This window comes from Halteromyces radiatus, assembly GCF_025201355.1.
Source record: "Halteromyces radiatus strain CBS 162.75 chromosome Unknown BX664scaffold_12, whole genome shotgun sequence".
Taxonomy (NCBI): domain Eukaryota; kingdom Fungi; phylum Mucoromycota; class Mucoromycetes; order Mucorales; family Cunninghamellaceae; genus Halteromyces; species Halteromyces radiatus.
Genome location: NW_026251698.1, coordinates 270277 through 288249, shown reverse-complemented (window position 1 = coordinate 288249; position 17973 = coordinate 270277). Strand labels below are relative to the sequence as shown.

Here is a 17973-nt window from a genome sequence, read left to right as displayed (position 1 = left end):
AAAAAAAAAAAAATCAGTTTCTTTTCTTTTTTTTTTAAAAAAAAAATAAGGAGACGGGATCATCTAAACATGTACACTGTCATCTGATGTTACACTATTCTATTATTCCATCCATAAAAAGTTACAACCTTGATTTCCCAATTGGATTATTGCGACGATAGTATCTACCGTTATCATTATCATTATTATTGTTATTGTATGTAATCACCATGGCATCCGTTTGTTTTTCATTGGCAGCAAATTCCATCAATTGTTGTGTCATACGTAATGTCAAACCCCAGAGAACCACAGGTCCATCATCATGATGTTCTTTCTGTCGATGAGAGTGAATAGTCGTTGTTGAATCAGTATTAACTGGTAAAGTAATCGATGGTACTTGTACAATCCCTGGTCTTGGATTTTGTAGGAGTCTTTGTGTGTCTGGAATATGTGTACTGAATGGATCATAACCAACGACGGGTGTTGATAAAAGATAATGTAATTTTATCCCTGTTTTCACCAAAAAAAGAAAAAAAAAAGATGAACATTGGTTCCATCTCTATCATGTGGTGCTTCTTTTTTTTTTTTTTTTTCCTTTTTATTCACTTACAATGAACGGCAGCTACTTCATCTGGTTGGATTGTCAATGGAGGAGTTTCTGGTGTCAGTTGTAAGAAGACTATAATGAAAAGAAGAAAGAGTTATAAATACAGTATGGTAATAATAAAAAATTTTTTTTATTGGTATGTGTCACTTCGATCAGTATTACCAAAAGGAACCAAAATCATCATAAATTTATTTTCCAATGATGTAATTGTTTTGTCATCCAATTTGCCCAAATGGAGAAAGTCAGGTCCACTCAAGTCAAGACCAATTTCTTCTTCTACTTCACGCATTGCTGTATCAATATCTGTTTCATTTTCTTCACTCTTTCCACCAGGGAAAGCTACCTACAAAATAAACAAATAAATAAATCAATTTTCTCATTTAAAAAAAACTTTTTCTCATGTTGGTTTTATATATATATATATATTTGATACCTGTCCAGACCATAAATCACCCGGTCGTTTTGTACGTTGAATATATAAGAGTTCTAATTCACCAGGAATTAATGTCATTTGATCTATAAATTGAGTCAAGGGTGTAGAATGCGTTGTTGTTGTTGGACGACGAAAAGACATGGTATCAAGTAGTTTTGTTGATTGTTCATTATGAATTTTCCATCGTAATATTGCTGCAACACCAGCTCGTCTTGGATGTGAAGCTGGAGATACTGTGTTGAGAATGGGACTTGATTGTAGGTTTTCACATAACGTTTTTAAATCTAATAAATTATAATGTAGAGTTAAGCTTATATATATTGATATTATACCATTTTTTTTTATTTACGATGAAGTGACATTATAATAGTAGAATAGTGTCAATTATGAAAAAAAAGAGAGAGAAAGAGAGATAGAGAAAGTTGTTTATGTAAGAGAGAAAAAAGGTGGGGAAAATTGTGTAAATTCTCTTTGCACTGGGATTTTCTCAATCTCGAATTTATAACCTCCGCAATCACCTTTTTTTTGTTCATGTGATTTCTTTTTTTTTTTTTTATTGAATAACATTGATAATGATCTTCTTCTCTCTTGTATTGAATGATGATTAATAATTAGTTCTCTTAAAAAAACTATGAATAAAATGAAGAAGAGATGATAAATTGTTCATTCAAATGATATGTACTAACATATTCATTTATTTATTTATTTATTTTTCTTTTCTTTCAAAGGAGCTAATATTGATTAAACCAGTGATACATTTTGTTTAGATTGATAAATAACTTATTTTCATTCAAGTATATATATGTTATTCTCTGACATCCGCATGATTTGTGATCACCAATAGGAAAGAAGTTGGCTGAGTGTAAATTCAATGTTTTTTTTTTTTGAACTGATGTTTGGAATTTCTTTTTTTTTTTTTTTTTTTTTTTTTTTTTTTTTCAACAAAAGTCAATTGGACCAAACTGGTCAAACTTATATTATAATGACTGATCAAACTTCTCGCAGGCAAGTATATTTATAAAAAAATGAATGATTCCCATATTTACTTCATGAATAGAGGAATAACACCTTTTTTATTTTTAAAATGATCTTTATGAGTAGACGGAAATGGGACCAAGAAGACAATTCATCTGAACCTGTTACTAAAATTGCCAAAACAGAAACAAGTAATGAAGAACCAATAGATCCTATGAAGGCAGCAAGTAAGATAATAAATAATATTCTTTTTTTTTATTATTTGTTATTTATTATACTCATCATATACCTTCTTTTCTTTTGTCTTTTAAAATTAGGTCTCGCTGCTGCCAGATTGAATGCACTATACGCTATAAAAAAAACTACAGGATCACCGACTGCAGATACGAAACAAACTGGTACACCACCACCACCTCCTCCAACTACCAATAAGGAAGAATTCTCTAAAAAAATTGAAATCAATGATCTAAAGAACAGATATATGTTAACTCGTGGTGCAACACAATCTGAAATTGCTCAAGAAACTGGTGCAGGTAAAATAATAATAATAAATAATAAATAATGAATTTGAATTCATAATATTTCATTTTTGAATAGAAATCACTACTCGAGGCAAATATTATCCTGATGCAAATCTTGCAACAGAAAAGGAACCTCCATTATACCTTTATATTAGTGCATCTACTCAAGAATCTTTGGATCAAGCTGTCTCTAAAGTGAATGACCTGATTGAAAATGCAAAAGTACCTACTCCTGGACAACATGGTAGTTTTCGACGACCTCCTCATGAACACAATAATAATAATAATGTAGACGATGATCATCAGAACAATGGCTATTCACAATACACTGACAAGGATAATAGTCGATCACCTTATGAGCGACCTCAACGCAAATTTTATGAAGAAAACGTATTAATTGGAATTCCAGAAGGTCCTCATTACAATGTACGTGCCAAGATCGTTGGTCCTCAAGGTGCCTATGTCAAACATATAAGTAGTGTTACTGGATGTCGTATTCAAGTGCGAGGTAAAGGATCTGGCTTTTATGAACAGGATACTGGTAAAGAATCCGAAGAACCTCTTTATATGCACATCTCGTAAGTTAGATATATATATATATATATATATATATATATATTATTGTTCAAATCTATTTATCATTCTGTTTTTTTTTAGAACACCTCGTCAAGAAATGTTACCAAAGGCTGTGCAATTGGCAAAAGATTTGATTGGTACTATCAAAGAAGAAGTAGAACAACGAAATCAATCGGGTGCTCGTGGATATAATCGTGGTTATCATCCCAATCCTCATCATTCAAAAGGGAATTATCAACAGTATCAGGTAATGAAATATATATATATATATATATATATTTATATATATTTTTATCTATTTTTGTTTCTAACCCATATCAATATATATATTGATGAATAGCAAAACTATGATTATCAAGGATATGGAGTAGAATCTCAACATGCGGGAACAAATAATACAACTAACGATCAAGCTTATAGTGCTCATGATTACAGTCAGTATGATTATTATGGACAACAACAATATGATCCAGCCTATTACAATCAATATTATCAATACTATCAACAACAACCAACAGGGTCATCCAATGGAGAACAATCATCAACACCAACTTCAACAGGTGGTGAATCATCACCTTCCTACAATTCAGTACCACCACCATCACAATATTAAAAAAAAAAAAAATAAAATTGAAATTTCAGTGTGAAATCATAGTTATCTTGTTAGATCGGCTCGTTTAATAACAACTGGTCTTGTTATTTTATTTTGGGTTATTTAGAATCTTTTAATAAAAATATATTTATTACATCATGATTTTTTTTTCTGGTGGTTTTACAAATTTGAGTATTCTTTTTTTTTTTATTACATACTCTTAACAAAGACAATCAATTGACAATCATGGATCATGGAACCTACAAGAATATTAACACTCCGCAGCATTTTTCTCTGTTTGAGTCACGGTGTAATTGGTACTTGTCTCTTTTCTTCTTCCTTTTCTTCCTTTTTTTTTTTTTTTTTTTTTTTTTTTGTTCTAGTCTTTCCTTTTTAAACTTCATATGGTTCATCTTTATTTTATATCTTGATTTTTTTTATTGTATTATAACTATCCTTTTCCTATTACCCCTTCTTTGTTTTGATTTTTCAAGTATAACCAATGGACCATTACGATTCCTATTCTCAAACACAGCAACAAACTCACCTTCCTGAACCAACTGTTACTCATCATGATAAGGAAGACCAATCTCCGACATGCACAGACATACCTACCCAGTTACTCAATGAACATATGGATAATTCTACTTTAGAAAATTCTTTGGTCTCTACCGAAACCGCGCCTATACAATCTCCTAAAGAAGACCAATCTGTTTCTTCACTAGAACAACAACAAGTTGACGACCAATCATTACCAACAACAGCAACAACAGCAGCAGCAACAGCAGCAACAACGACAACAACAACAACAACAGTAACAACAACAGCGGCAGCAGAAGCAGCAACAACGACAACAGCAGTTGATACCTTTAATAAACCAACGACTACAATGGGTCATGTTAAATTGACTGAAAATATGACCAACCAAGAAAATGAACAACCATCAAGACATCTTGATGACGACAGCCTCTCTTCCTCGTGCGACGATACCATACCTGACCCCTCAATAGTACCGACAGAACAAACAAATGAGAACCAACAACAACAAGAAAAACAACAACGATCTGAAAGCATCGAACCCGAATTACAACAATTACATACTAACGGCAGCGTGGATCAGGTTAACACGTGGAATACGTCAACACTCACACCAATGATTCCTTCAATGACAGTGGACGAAAACAATTCGGAGGAAGACAGTCAGCATACATCACCCAATATCAATGAATCTATCGTGAATCAAATCAATGAAGAACAACATCAACAAGTGTCTACAGATCAAAGCAATCATCAGGATCCAACCAACGTGACCTCAGAGGATGACAACATCAGCAATGAGGATCGGACATCTCATCCATCAGTTGACCCTATCATAGCAAATGCAGCATCTAATGATCCTAATTCCCCGTTATCCGTTACTATGGAGGATCCAACAGCACCTTTATCCATTGGAAACCAATATCAACTTAACGACAATGCCACCACACTTACTACATCAGAAGCCACTCCTTGCATTATTTCACCTACTTCTGATACTACATCAACACATGTACATGAAGCCGATCAAAACGTGATCATGCATCTCTCTAGTGATGATGGTGACATTCAACGACAACAACAACAGCAGGAAAATAATGCAGTACCAACAGTACCTTTATCGATATCAACCAATCAAACTACTCATATCCCAGTGGAAGAGAACGCTTCTTTGCATAGAACTGCCACCACAGGATCCGATGAATTAACACTTACTGAACCACCTCGTCCTCGACATGTATGGGAATCTGATCGACAAGCTTCTGAATGTCGCCGATGTAATCGTCGATTCAACTTTTTAGTCCGAAGGCATCATTGCAGGTAATGTATATAGATGGATGATTTTTCTCATGATGAATTCATATTCCATTTCTCTTCTTTTTTTTTTTTTTTTTTTATAAATATATATATATATATCTTAGACGTTGTGGTCAAGTTGTTTGTGATCGTTGTAGTTCACATCGTGTTCGATTACCAGTAGAAGAACTTGTTGAAGATCCTATGATATCTACATCCCATTATCCAGTCATTGCCTTGAACCCTCAACGTGTTTGTGAAGCTTGTATTCGAATTCCAATCAAAGCGACCGATTCTACGACTCGTTATACATCATCATCACATGGTTATACCAGCAATCACTTTTTTACCAGTCATCAACCTTCTCCTATGAATATGCGTCGAAGTGATAGTCAACAAAGTTTGATGGCAGATTGTCCTGTTTGTGGTACTGGGTTGTTGGGAATGCGAAAAGAACAACAAGAAAATCATTTGAATGAATGTTTAAATAGTGGTAGTCCAACGGTACGACCTCCTCGATATATAGGTAATATAATTGAAAGTAAAAAACGGAAAGGAACTCATTTTTTTTTTTTTTTGATAGTATATACATTGACAGAAGGAACAGCTCAAATAGGTGATGAATGTCCAATTTGTTTTGAAGAATTTGAAGCTGGAAATAAGATTGCTCGTATGGTATGTCTTTGTTCCTATCATAGGCATTGTCTTCGAGATTGGCTAGAACGTGGCAAAGGATGTCCTATTCATTATGATTCTAATATTGGTACATACTAGTCTGTTAATGATCTCCCTTTTGGTCTCTCATTTTTGGTTGTTTTTTTTATATTTATCTTTTTCTTTTTTTTTTTTTTTTTCCTCCTCATCACCATCACCATTACTAGTGTTATTTTTATCTTTTTTCATATCCTTCATCTTCTTTTTTTCCCTTTAAGAATAAACTATTTTATTTTTTTTTTAAGATTATTGAGTCAATTCGGATCTGCATAACCAAGTGGTATCCGCTGCTTGAAAAATGAGAGGGAACTTTTTTTTTTTTGTCTTAATTGGGCATTTTTTTTTTCGGCTCTTTTTTTTTTTTTTTTTTTTTTTTTTTTTTTTTTTTGTTATTTTTGTTTTCTTTTTTCTTCCTTCAGTTCATTTTCTTTATATATATATATGTCATTGTAATGATATGACTCAACATATACTTATTCCACTACAAAGGTTAGGTGGCACTTCATCGTCTTCCAACAATAATAATACCACAAATACATCATCAAATATGATCAACGCGACCAATAATACACCCACTATTGAACTGAAAAACGTCACTTCCCACAATATCGATATTTTGAAACAACTTCATCTTATTCTATTCCCTGTACATTATAGTGACTCCTTTTATCAACATGTACAACAAGTAGGAGAGTTTGCAAAAGTAGGTAAGCAAATCAAAGTGATGATCCACTTTTTAAAAAAAAAAAGCTTGGCAGATGGGAACAAAGAGAAAAAAAAATAAAAGGGATTAACATATATTATTGTAGTATATGTCGATGACAAGGCAGTAGGAGCGATCTGTTGTCGTATTGAACCGGAACTCCAACAAGAAGGGAAATATAGAGTGTATATCATGACATTAGGTGTCCTTGAAGCTTATCGACGTCGTCATTTAGGTCATCTCTTATTACAACATGTCATTGATCAAGCCTATCGACAACCCAACATCACTCGGATCTATCTTCATGTACAAGTCCTCAACACAACTGCTTTGGCTTTATATCATCGTCATGGATTCCAAAAGGTGGCTTTGGCAAGAGATTATTACAAACATATTCCTGACAAGGATGCCTATGTGGTTGTTAAGAATATCGTTCGCTCTTCTTCGTCTTCTTCTACTTTTTGACTTCTTTTGACTCTCATCTTTACAGATAATATCCTATTCCATATATGTGTATTTAACCTTTTTTTTTTTTTTTGAAAATGATCCTGTCTCTACTCCCAATATCCATAGTTTTTTTGAACACAAATAAACAATACATTGTTATCATTATCATCATTTTGAAATTCCAAGAACTTGTGTGAATATTGTATCTATGACTTTTTTTTTTTTATTGATTGTGCCTAATTTTTTTCCCCAAAACTATATATGATACTAAATTGTACTATCAACTAAACTAAATAACAAAAATAAAACCGAAAGTATGAATATAAATATATAAATAAAAAAAAAAACCAACAGACCAGTGGAAGTTTTTTTTTTTTTTTTTTGATGAGAGAGGTTATTCCAAATAAAATAAATAAAAAGTTGATCCCAATTATCAGTTTTGTTGTCCAGATTATTCATCCTTGGTTTGTTCTTGTTCTTGTTGTTCTTCAACTACCTTTTCCGATCTCTTTTCTTCATCATCATCATCACCATTGATTTGTTCAGCCTTTTCTTGTTGTTGTTGTTCCTTTTCCTTTTCTAACATGGCAGCAATCTTGGCTTCAGCCTTCTTCTTGTTGGCTTCAGTTTGTTTGGGTTGTTCATCCACATAGTATTGCTTGCGTTCTTTGAGTTTCTCCAGAGTGGATGGGATTTCAGACACCTTGGTTGGCACTGTAACCTTGATTTCAAAGAAGCCTTCGACAGTAGCAATGGGCAATTTCAATGTATCAGTAGTATTTTCCTTCTTAGCAGCTTGTTTCTTGCCACCTTTGCGTTGTTTCTTTCCACCAACAAAATAATCTTCATCCGACTTTTTGGCAAGGACCATTCCTTCAGGAAGAGCATCGACTTGACGAGGGCTACCATTAGCAGGGACAGCAGGGGTACTAGCACCAGAAGATTTGTTGTCATCTTGATTGACAAACCCTTGTAAAAAGTGAGAGAGGTTATCACAGAGATTGATTTCGTGTTCAAAAGCAGGTAAGGCAGCCAATTCCAATTCTTCCTTGAGTTGTTCTTGACGTTTTTCTTGTTCCAATTGGATCTTACGTTGGCGTTCTTGTTCTCGTTTGGCTTCTTTGTATTGTCGAAGGAAGGTATAATATTCGTCATTGGCCTTGCGGTGTTGATCGCGCAAAGTACGCAGTTGATCATATTCGGTATCCAAGAGACCTTTGAGACGATTGCGTTCTTCATACAATTTGTTGCGAGCTTCACGTTCTTGAGCAGCTGAACCAAACAACTTTTTGAATTCAGCATCCAATTCTTCATAACGTTCACTCAACTTTTTGGCTTCGGAATCATCAATGTTCTTCTTAATTTCGTTGTGAATGTTGCGTTCATTATCAATGGCTGCTTGTTGTTCATCCAATCCTTCCACTTGTTGTCGACTGCGTTTCAATAAAGAGATTTCATTGAGCATCTAACATCATATTAGGGTCGGTTAGTATGTCAATATCAGTCTTTTCTTTTTTTTTCTCTCTCTCTCTCTCTCTCTCTCTCTCTCTCCCTCATACTGCAAACTATTTATTTACCTTCTTTTCTTCCACCAATCGAACACCAGATTCAATCTTTTGTTCTAATTCTCTAAAATACACAAAGTAAAAAAAAAAAGTTAATCTCGATCGTAATGTCTTTCTGTCTTTGATGATAAAGAGATTTTTTTTTGTGCGTGTATATTTACCTGATACGATCATCCACTTCTGCAACTGACTTATAAGGTACCTTTTGTTGGAAGGCTTTGACTTGACCAACCTAAAACAAAATCCCATAAAACTTGATTAGAATTATCATGATGAGTATTAAATAATTCGGTACCTTCTTTTTGATAGAATCATTGATAGCATCCAATTGTTGATATACAGTTTGTCTTCCTTGTTTCAAACTGGCTTGTTTTTCACGTAATTCCATCAATTCAGCCTTGATTTCTTCACGTCGAGTATTGTCTTGTTTGGCAGGCAACTTGCTGATCTTATCCTTGACAGCATCCTAGAAACCATGATATAATAATTAGTTATAAATAAAGAAAGAAAACAAAAGAAGAAAAAACTTCCAATATGTCGAGATGAAGTGTTCCTTTTTTTTTACAATTCTTTTATTTTGTTTCGCATTCTTTTTGATTGTTTACTTACACTTTGTTTTTTGAGCTTGTCAATACGTTCATTGATGGCTTCCAATTCCTTTTTGAATGCAGCATCATCAGGCTTCTTAAAGTGCTTGATTTGAGTGGGGGCGATCGTTTCAGTCATGACTGTAATGGTATTGATGATGTGGATAAGAAAAAGAGTACAAGATGAAAAAAAAAAAAAAAAAAAAAAGGGAAAGAAAATAGGTAGAAGTGAAAGAGCGCACTGAGAATATAATAAGCACCATGTCGCGCCTCCATTGGTCAAAATATTCAAGTTCGGCGTTTCAATGTCAATGATATCAAAAATATTCTTCAGTGGCTGATGATGTGAGATTCACGACAACTATCAAAGAAATAAAAATGTCAATAAGTATTCTTTTGGTTAAACATATCAGATGATTTTTTTTGTCCAGGAGAAAGATGATGCATGAAATAGATGGGATAAAAGAAGGATCCACATCTAAAAAAAGTAAAATGAAATGAAATAACTTGTTCCCCGGGAAGTAGATCATTATTCATATATGAAAACAAAAAAGGGGAAAGGGGAGGAATCAGGGGGAAGGGGAGAACAAGAAAAAAAAAAAAAAGAGTTCATTGGATGATTATGAATCAATTGATTTCGTGGATTTATGATTGAAACATATTGACACAGTAATAACCTGAATATTATGTTATGTACCTACCTTTTATATATTGATACCGTCAAAAAAGGAAATCTAAAGCATATCTAGAAACTTGGCATTAGGATCCAATAACACTTTTTTTTTATGGGAAATGTAACAAATGGTATAAAGACGAATGAACACAAAAAAAAAAAAAAAGGTGCCAAGTATTACATATTTATATCTTCATTTTTTAAAGTGTGCCAAGCTATTATGGTGACCATCTGGTTTTATTGATGGATGATGTTCTCGATGATGTTTCTTATGATGTTAGTTATGATGATTTTTATTTTGTGATTTGATTGGGACATTGATGATAAATCAAAAGTTGTAGTATTAAGATCGACTAAAGGGATCTAAGACGCAAATGACATTACCCGGACCAATCATTTTATTTTAATAGTTCTAGTTAGTTAGTGATGAGCTTAATTTATTTTCCCGCTTTTGATTTCACTTCTTGGTATTATAGAAAACAAAGAAAGATAAACAAGTCTATTTTTATAGTAAAAAAAAAAAAAAAAGAAGATTCTCAAGAAGCGACATAATGAATAATTCTATATATTTTAGTTTTATTATTATTATTTTTAAAAAGAAACAAAAATATGAAATGTTATCGAAAGGATTGAAAAAAAAATAAGATGTACCTGAAAGGATGACTAGTAAAGTTAAGTTTTGCACCTGGAATCGGTCAAAAAATCAACCGAGTTCCACCAATATCGGATGTTAAATATCAACACTTTTTTTTTCGTTGTCCAGTGGTGTTTCTTTTCTGTGCCCCTTCTTTCACTTTTGTTACCATTTTAAAATTGTGGTTATTTTTATTTTGATTGTGGGTCACGTTTCTCTTTTACCTTTTTATTTCTTTTATTTCTTTTTTTTTTTTCTTTAAAAGCCAAGTTGGGCTTATCCATTCTTTTATTCATTCCTTTATTGTTTATCTTCTTCCTTCACTTGGTATTGGTTTATGTATTCAAAGTTTTACTTGACCTTATAAATCCTCTTCTTTTTTTTTCTTATTTATTCATTATTTTACCATTTCTTCCCTCTACATATACACACGCACGTACTCACATATACAAATAGATAGACCATCATGACTCTCAACCTTAAAACGATATTACGACACAAAACACGACCTTCGAAAACCAAAAATGACGACGACGAAGAACCTAAAGAACTGCGGCGTATGGAATCAACATCGTCTTACATGCAAAAGAGGCGTAACATTTATGTCAACATGGAATTACCTCAGTCAGAATATGATGAAAAAGGACGACTTATAGACAGGCACTTTGTCAGCAACCGGATACGAACAGCAAAATATACACCCTTGTCCTTTATACCAAAGAATCTTTTTGAACAATTCAGAAACGTTGCCAATTTATACTTTTTGGTCTTGGTTATACTTCAATGTATTCCTCTTTTTGGTGTTACTGAACCTGCTGTCTCAGCTCTTCCTCTCATTGCCATTCTTGTCATTACTGGTATCAAGGACGCTTTCGAAGATTGGAAAAGAAACCAAAGTGATCAAAGGGTTAACCATGCAAAAACTCGAACTTTACATAACTGGCGCAATGTCAACACTCCCATTGAAACTCGTGGTTCATGGTATTACTTACATTTGGTCTTGGGATTTCTTTCTACTTTGGCTGGTGCTGAAAACAAATACGCTCATGGTTATCGAATGGCACGACTGGCAAAACGAAACAAAGCAAGTAATATTGTTTATAGTAGTTATGATAACAACAATGATGACAACGATGACAACAATGATAATATCACTATTGCACCACCTCCTGTTACTCCTCCTACCACGACAGTAGATCAACCAAGTGTTCAAGAACCAAAACGACTCCTCACAACTGTACGACAACGATCTGATACTCTTCGATCTGAATTATCCAGTATATTTACCAAAACCAAACGACAACCTTATCGACCAGGCAATATTCCTCACTCTGTGCTTTATCGTACTGCTACTAACGACACTGGTGCAAATGCAACACAAACATCCTTGGCTGAAAACACTGAAGATCAATCTCTATTTGGTGGTCGACGACCTTCTCAACATCTGATTCGAACACCTACAGGTGGTGGTGGTTGCGTTCATACTAATTGCGATACAAGATGGAAAGATATACAATGGCAAGATTTACATGTGGGTGATTATGTACAAATTCGGAATGATGAAGATGTACCTGCTGATGTGGTGATTCTTTCAACCTCGGAACCTGATAGTCTCTGTTATATTGAAACTCAAAATTTGGATGGTGAAACCAATCTCAAAGTGCGACAAGGTTTGGAAGGTACGGCAGATATACAAACGGAACATGATTGTGAACAAGCCAGCTTCTACATTGAAAGTGAACCTCCTCATGTCAATCTTTATCAATACAGTGCTGTTATGCGTTGGACTATCGACCCAAAAGATACTGGTACAGTGCGATCTGGTGTGTCTCATGAAAAATCGGATGCTATCAATTACAACAATATTCTTCTTCGTGGATGTATTTTACGTAATACTGAATGGGTTATTGGCATTGTCGTCTATACTGGGAACGATACAAAGATCATGCTCAATTCTGGTCAAACTCCTTCCAAACGTAGCAAAATGGCAAAAGCAACCACTCCTCATGTAAGTGGCTGATGAATAATCTTGATTTGTTTCTTACCTATCCTTTTTTTGTTTATATATGCATTAGATCATTGCCAACTTTGTGATTCTTGCTATTTTATGCATTGTTAGTTCGATTATAGCCAGTGTTCAATTCAATGCATCTGGATCATCAAGGAAATTTGATTATGGAATAGAAGGCTCCAATGGTTCCTACTCTGGGTTTATTACTTTTTGGTAAACATTGCCCAAAGACAAACAAACAAACAAACTAATTTATATTACTTTGTAGGGTCACTCTTATTTTGTATCAAAACATTGTTCCTATTTCATTATATATCTCTGTCGAACTTGTTAAATCTGTTGCTGTAAGTGCAAAAAAAAAAAAAAAAAAAAAAGATCTGTTTACTTATTTACTTGACTCTCTTTTTTTTTTTTTTTTTTTTTATTTATTTATTTATTTCACCAGGCTTATTTCATTCATGCGGACATTGACATTTATCATGAAGAAACTGATACCCCTTGTATCCCCAAAACTTGGAACATTTCAGATGATCTTGGACAAATCGAATATGTATTTTCTGATAAGACTGGCACTTTGACTCAAAACGTGATGGAATATCGAAAGTGTACTATCAATGGTGTTTCTTATGGATTGGGAAAAACGGAAGCTCAAATGGGTGCTGCAAAACGGTCTGCGAATGATAACCTGAAAACCAAGAACACAATTCTTCCTGATTCCGAACAACCTGTGGATCTGGACATTGTAGATCACGAAACAGGGATGGCACTTGACAGCAGAATAGATGAAGCGAACAATTTGGGTGATAACAACAGGACAAATCAAGATGATGCTGATATGGATGAACTGGCTGATGCAAGAAAGGAAATGTTCAACAAGCAAGCACAACTATTCAAGAATACACATATTGGACCCAATCCGACATTTGTGGACCCTGCACTATTTGATGATCTTGCAAAGAAGGATGCTCATGCCAACGCGATACAACATTTCCTTTTGACTTTGGCATTGTGTCATACTGTGATTGCAGAAACTCCGGATGCTACTCAACCTGATTTGATTGAATACAAGGCACAAAGTCCCGATGAAGCGGCTTTGGTGGCAACAGCACGAGATCTTGGTTTTGTTTTCCTTGGCAAAGAAGCGAACACAATACATGCAGAAATCATGGGCGAACGAAAATCATTCGACATACTCAATGTTTTAGAATTCAACTCGACACGCAAACGAATGAGCGTCATCATCCGACCCCATGACAGCGACAAGATTGTATTACTTTGTAAAGGTGCTGATTCTATCATTTATGAACGTCTTTGCAATGACTTTGGTGCTCAAGAAGATCTTAAGGCAGCGCAACAACAACTTCGGGACACGTGTACGACTCATCTAGAACAATACGCAAATGAAGGTCTACGAACACTTTGTCTGGCTTACCGATTCATCGCAAAAGAAGATTATTTATCTTGGCAACGACGATATCAAGAAGCAAGCTCTAGCATCATCAATCGGGAAGAACGTATAGAAGCTGTAGCTGAAGATATTGAAAAAAATATGCTTTTGATGGGCGGTACGGCAATCGAAGATCGACTTCAAGATGGTGTACCAGAAACGATTGCAGAATTAGCAAAATCAGGAATCAAGCTTTGGGTACTGACTGGTGACAAGACCGAAACTGCGATCAATATTGGTTTTGCTTGTAATTTATTGACGACTGATATGGAATTGATTGTGCTCAAGGCAAGCAACCGTGAAGATACTAAGGAACAATTAGAAGCAGCTCTGAAACAATCGGCATTAGATGATGAGGATGGCAATTTCGCTCTGGTCGTGGATGGTACAACACTCAAGTATGCATTGGAAGCAGCAACTAAGGACATGATGTTGACTCTCGGGACAAGATGTAAAAGTGTGATCTGTTGTCGTGTTAGTCCCAAGCAAAAGGCTCAAGTGGTACGTATGGTCAAGAAAGGCTTGAAAGTGATGACTCTTGCTATTGGTGACGGTGCCAATGATGTATCTATGATTCAAGAAGCAAACGTTGGTATTGGTATATCTGGTGTAGAAGGTCGGCAAGCTGTCATGGCATCAGATTATGCTATTGCTCAATTCAGATTCTTACGGAAATTACTCTTAGTACATGGGCGTTGGTCTTATCTTCGTACAGCTGATATGATTCTTGGTTTCTTTTTCAAAAACTTTGTATGGACTTTTATCTTGTTTTGGTATCAACTCTTTTGTCAGTAAGTTTATTATCAAAATAGGATGGAATGGAAAGGATGGATATTTATCTCTCTTTTTTTTTTTTTTTAATAATAGATTCAATGGTACAATGGTATTCGATTATTCATTGGTGACATTATACAACTTGGTGTTTACTTCATTACCGATTGCATTTTTGGGAATATGGGATCAAGATCTTTCAAGTAAAGTTACTTTACATCATCCAGAATTATATCGTATGGGACTTCGTAATGATAAATTCAAAGTATGGCAATTCTGGGGTGCGGTGGCAGATTCAATTTATCAATCAGTAGTATGCTTCTTTTTCCCTTACATGCTTTTGGTGGCTGGTAACGCTGACCCTACAGGATATGATGGCAACGGCGTATATGAAATTGGTACGGTTATGTCTGGTATTACAGTCTGGGTGGCAAACTTTTATGTTGTGTTCGCTTTATACAGTTACACGTGGATTCAACTTTTGATTGTATCATTATCTGTCCTGGTCTATTATGCATTCATTGGTGTTTACTCTCAATTCAACACATTTATCTTTGCTGGACAAATCCGACTTTTTGGTAATGGATTCTATTGGCTTGTATTGATCCTTACTATTGTGGCTGCCTTTTTACCTCGTGTGGCAGTTCAGTATTACCTTCATCAATATTATCCTTTTGATAACGACATTGTACGCGAAATTGAATTGGTGCTCAAAAAGAAGAAATCAAATGACGTTCAAGATTCAACCTTTGATATCAAGTTGGAAGATAGGCAAACTCTTCATAGATAGTTTAATGGTTTAGATTTCACCCTTTTTTCCTTTTTTTTTTTTTTTTTGTGTTATTATTTATTTATTTTTCCCCTTCTCATTTCATATATCTTTATTGTATTTTTTTTTGTTGTATTTTTACTTGTATTTCATCCCTCTTTTTGATCTGTTTCTCTAATCACTTTCCCTTCTCCATCACCTCCTCATACATATTTTTTTTTGTTTTGTTTCTATGTGTGTATCATCACCATAATTCCTATTGTTATTAGTACTGTCTTACACCTTTAGACTAGTAATGATGTATCTTAATAACAATAATAATAATAATAATAAAAACAATTCATTTTTGTTAAATTTATATTATATTTATCTTTGTGTGTCGTATCATTGAACATGTATTTTCAATCTATAATGATGATGATTTACCGCCATCACTTTTTGTCATAGCAACCGTCATCATTATCATTTGCAAGTAACAATAGTACAATGCATATGGCATGATAGCATGATGGGATAAGAGGATGAATTCATAAAGCAGTAATTTTATATATCATTGTCATTAACCTTACAAATAATCAATCATCATGCAATCATCATGCAAACCTTATCTTTCCAGAGCAAATGTTTTATGGTCATGATTCCAACCTGATGATGATGATCTGTCATTACTTGAATAAACATCCAACATAAGAAAGCGATCCCCCCCCCAAATTGTCAATACCCATTCTACCTATTCCGAGTAAACAACAATAATTTTTTTTATCAGAATGAAGTCCAAGTATGTATATGATATACTATAATTTATTTGTACATTTATTATCTAGTCATAACAAAAAAAAAAGTCTAATCTAAAAAAAAATCTTAATTGTTGGCCAATTTTTCAGGAGCAGCAATTTTGCCATAGACACGCCAGATATCTTCAGGATCAGAAATAGTCTTTTGGAAAACAACGTATTCAAGAACATTATGGATTTGATTTGGATCACCTCCTACAAGACGATTCTTCTTGTCATACACAGCCATAGACTAAAAAATCATACAAGTCAATAAGTCATTTTCCTTTTTCCATATTTTTGTTTTTCCTTATTCATACCTGTTTTGTATACATGCGAACAGTGACTTGACCAACAGAAAATCCAGATTTGCTAACACCTGATGTTCCTACACAACGTACACAAACGATTCTAGGAGTTTCCACTTCACCATGATATTTCCATTCCCATCGAGCATTGTTTCTATGTTTCAATTGGTTCTTCAAACTCTATCATCATAAATTGAAAATAGATTAGTATTCTTTCTTTTGATCTTTCTTTCCTTTCTTTGACTTACAGAGTACATGGCATCAAGACAAACTTCTTCCAAGATTTCTCGATCACCTCTATCATAATCAAATTATTCATCAATAAATATATATATATCATGGATATTCAAATAATAATAATAATAATAATAATACCTTGCAAACGAGTCATTCATATCCTTATAAGTTTCTTCGGCAATAGATAAGAATTTACCCGAGTTCCACTTTTCATATTGAGACTTATATTTAATCAATCCTACACTAAATAAAGATAAACACTAGTTAGTATTCAAGTCTGTGCAACGTCAGTTTTACCTTAACAAGTTTTGGACATTATTCTTTAAGTTTCTCCATTTTGTTAAACGCCAGTTTTGGAAATCGGATATAGATGGAGAAGTTTCTGGAGGAATATAGTTGGCTATACAAATACATATATATATCAATATAAAGATCGAATAATGTTTATTTATTTATTTTTTTTCCATATTACCAAAGACACCATGATCACGTAACAAAATTTGCTTTCCTTCGCTTTTATTAGTAGCGTAAGTACGAGTTTGAGTGATAGAGGTAAAAATTCGAGGGTGTAATGCAGGAGTAAAAGTAGATGACCAAAGTCCCACTGAAGATAAAGTAGGTCGAGTGTTGAGTCGAATGGCACGTAAAGAAAATGACATATTAGTTATAGACACAAAAAAAAAAAAAAAAAAAAAAAGAGGGGGGGGAAGATGAAAATAAATAAAATTCGCAGTGGGGTTCAAGCTAGCCTTGTGAGTGGCTGAGCTGAACTTGACACTGAACCCATCATACCCTTTTATGGTTCGACACTTTTTTTT

The 17973-nt window shown here is 34.0% G+C and overlaps 7 protein-coding genes across 7 annotated transcripts; 4 read left to right on the top strand and 3 right to left on the bottom strand.

The window, feature by feature from the left end:
- BX664DRAFT_344082 (NUDIX hydrolase domain-like protein) lies at positions 1 to 1465 on the bottom strand. The gene is made up of 5 exons (XM_051547408.1): positions 1369 to 1465; positions 1020 to 1303; positions 749 to 929; positions 590 to 658; positions 1 to 489 (listed from the first exon to the last, which is right to left on the bottom strand). Exons 1-5 carry the CDS (start codon positions 1379 to 1381, stop codon positions 122 to 124), a joined length of 915 nt encoding a protein of 304 aa, XP_051395840.1. The 5' UTR covers positions 1382 to 1465; the 3' UTR covers positions 1 to 121.
- A 483-nt stretch (positions 1466 to 1948) lies between these two features.
- BX664DRAFT_344079 (uncharacterized protein) lies at positions 1949 to 3845 on the top strand. Its single transcript, XM_051547407.1, has 6 exons — positions 1949 to 2024; positions 2121 to 2221; positions 2312 to 2527; positions 2592 to 3093; positions 3173 to 3338; positions 3432 to 3845. Exons 1-6 carry the CDS (start codon positions 2002 to 2004, stop codon positions 3702 to 3704), a joined length of 1281 nt encoding a protein of 426 aa, XP_051395839.1. The 5' UTR covers positions 1949 to 2001; the 3' UTR covers positions 3705 to 3845.
- A 207-nt stretch (positions 3846 to 4052) lies between these two features.
- On the top strand, positions 4053 to 6372 carry BX664DRAFT_48209 (uncharacterized protein). Its single transcript, XM_051549602.1, has 3 exons — positions 4053 to 5540; positions 5642 to 6020; positions 6100 to 6372. Exons 1-3 carry the CDS (start codon positions 4186 to 4188, stop codon positions 6109 to 6111), a joined length of 1746 nt encoding a protein of 581 aa, XP_051395838.1. The 5' UTR covers positions 4053 to 4185; the 3' UTR covers positions 6112 to 6372.
- A 267-nt stretch (positions 6373 to 6639) lies between these two features.
- On the top strand, positions 6640 to 7542 carry BX664DRAFT_287692 (acetyltransferase, GNAT family protein). Its single transcript, XM_051541760.1, has 2 exons — positions 6640 to 6937; positions 7040 to 7542. Exons 1-2 carry the CDS (start codon positions 6688 to 6690, stop codon positions 7396 to 7398), a joined length of 609 nt encoding a protein of 202 aa, XP_051395837.1. The 5' UTR covers positions 6640 to 6687; the 3' UTR covers positions 7399 to 7542.
- Positions 7543 to 7735: 193 nt separating this feature from the next.
- On the bottom strand, positions 7736 to 9717 carry BX664DRAFT_287690 (uncharacterized protein). The gene is made up of 5 exons (XM_051541759.1): positions 9555 to 9717; positions 9241 to 9411; positions 9107 to 9177; positions 8958 to 9009; positions 7736 to 8845 (listed from the first exon to the last, which is right to left on the bottom strand). The coding sequence occupies exons 1-5, from the start codon at positions 9669 to 9671 to the stop codon at positions 7832 to 7834; spliced, it is 1425 nt and encodes a 474-aa protein (XP_051395836.1). The 5' UTR covers positions 9672 to 9717; the 3' UTR covers positions 7736 to 7831.
- Positions 9718 to 11050: 1333 nt separating this feature from the next.
- Positions 11051 to 15878, top strand: BX664DRAFT_304347 (uncharacterized protein). The gene is made up of 5 exons (XM_051542513.1): positions 11051 to 12847; positions 12915 to 13063; positions 13119 to 13194; positions 13296 to 15088; positions 15165 to 15878. The coding sequence occupies exons 1-5, from the start codon at positions 11306 to 11308 to the stop codon at positions 15856 to 15858; spliced, it is 4254 nt and encodes a 1417-aa protein (XP_051395835.1). The 5' UTR covers positions 11051 to 11305; the 3' UTR covers positions 15859 to 15878.
- Positions 15879 to 16612: 734 nt separating this feature from the next.
- BX664DRAFT_287683 (uncharacterized protein) lies at positions 16613 to 17838 on the bottom strand. Its single transcript, XM_051541758.1, has 6 exons — positions 17628 to 17838; positions 17453 to 17555; positions 17294 to 17398; positions 17167 to 17215; positions 16931 to 17098; positions 16613 to 16863 (listed from the first exon to the last, which is right to left on the bottom strand). Exons 1-6 carry the CDS (start codon positions 17812 to 17814, stop codon positions 16699 to 16701), a joined length of 777 nt encoding a protein of 258 aa, XP_051395834.1. The 5' UTR covers positions 17815 to 17838; the 3' UTR covers positions 16613 to 16698.
- Positions 17839 to 17973: the final 135 nt, after the last annotated feature.

What these genes read in the sequence shown, in the direction of transcription:
- BX664DRAFT_344082 (XM_051547408.1), bottom strand. An exon ending in GTGATTTATGGTCTGGACAG is followed by an intron (nt 930 to 1,019) that starts GTATCAAATATA and finishes TTTATTTTGTAG; the next exon opens with GTAGCTTTCCCTGGTGGAAA. An exon ending in TGAAGTAGCTGCCGTTCATT is followed by an intron (nt 490 to 589) that starts GTAAGTGAATAA and finishes TGGTGAAAACAG; the next exon opens with GGATAAAATTACATTATCTT.
- BX664DRAFT_344079 (XM_051547407.1), top strand. Translation starts at nt 2,002, where the DNA reads ATGACTGATCAAACTTCTCGCAG. An exon ending in CCTCTTTATATGCACATCTC is followed by an intron (nt 3,094 to 3,172) that starts GTAAGTTAGATA and finishes GTTTTTTTTTAG; the next exon opens with AACACCTCGTCAAGAAATGT. An exon ending in GGAATTATCAACAGTATCAG is followed by an intron (nt 3,339 to 3,431) that starts GTAATGAAATAT and finishes ATTGATGAATAG; the next exon opens with CAAAACTATGATTATCAAGG.
- BX664DRAFT_48209 (XM_051549602.1), top strand. Translation starts at nt 4,186, where the DNA reads ATGGACCATTACGATTCCTATTCTCAAACACAGCAACAAACTCACCTT. An exon ending in GTCCGAAGGCATCATTGCAG is followed by an intron (nt 5,541 to 5,641) that starts GTAATGTATATA and finishes TATATATCTTAG; the next exon opens with ACGTTGTGGTCAAGTTGTTT.
- BX664DRAFT_287692 (XM_051541760.1), top strand. Translation starts at nt 6,688, where the DNA reads ATGACTCAACATATACTTATTCCACTACAAAGGTTAGGTGGCACTTCA. An exon ending in AGGAGAGTTTGCAAAAGTAG is followed by an intron (nt 6,938 to 7,039) that starts GTAAGCAAATCA and finishes ATATTATTGTAG; the next exon opens with TATATGTCGATGACAAGGCA.
- BX664DRAFT_287690 (XM_051541759.1), bottom strand. Translation starts at nt 9,671, where the DNA reads ATGACTGAAACGATCGCCCCCACTCAAATCAAGCACTTTAAGAAGCCT. An exon ending in GAAGTGGATGATCGTATCAG is followed by an intron (nt 9,010 to 9,106) that starts GTAAATATACAC and finishes TGTGTATTTTAG; the next exon opens with AGAATTAGAACAAAAGATTG. An exon ending in GATTGGTGGAAGAAAAGAAG is followed by an intron (nt 8,846 to 8,957) that starts GTAAATAAATAG and finishes ATATGATGTTAG; the next exon opens with ATGCTCAATGAAATCTCTTT.
- BX664DRAFT_304347 (XM_051542513.1), top strand. Translation starts at nt 11,306, where the DNA reads ATGACTCTCAACCTTAAAACGATATTACGACACAAAACACGACCTTCG. An exon ending in CAAAAGCAACCACTCCTCAT is followed by an intron (nt 12,848 to 12,914) that starts GTAAGTGGCTGA and finishes TATATGCATTAG; the next exon opens with ATCATTGCCAACTTTGTGAT. An exon ending in AACTTGTTAAATCTGTTGCT is followed by an intron (nt 13,195 to 13,295) that starts GTAAGTGCAAAA and finishes TTATTTCACCAG; the next exon opens with GCTTATTTCATTCATGCGGA.
- BX664DRAFT_287683 (XM_051541758.1), bottom strand. Translation starts at nt 17,814, where the DNA reads ATGTCATTTTCTTTACGTGCCATTCGACTCAACACTCGACCTACTTTA. An exon ending in AATGTCCAAAACTTGTTAAG is followed by an intron (nt 17,399 to 17,452) that starts GTAAAACTGACG and finishes ATCTTTATTTAG; the next exon opens with TGTAGGATTGATTAAATATA. An exon ending in TTCGCATGTATACAAAACAG is followed by an intron (nt 16,864 to 16,930) that starts GTATGAATAAGG and finishes ATGATTTTTTAG; the next exon opens with TCTATGGCTGTGTATGACAA.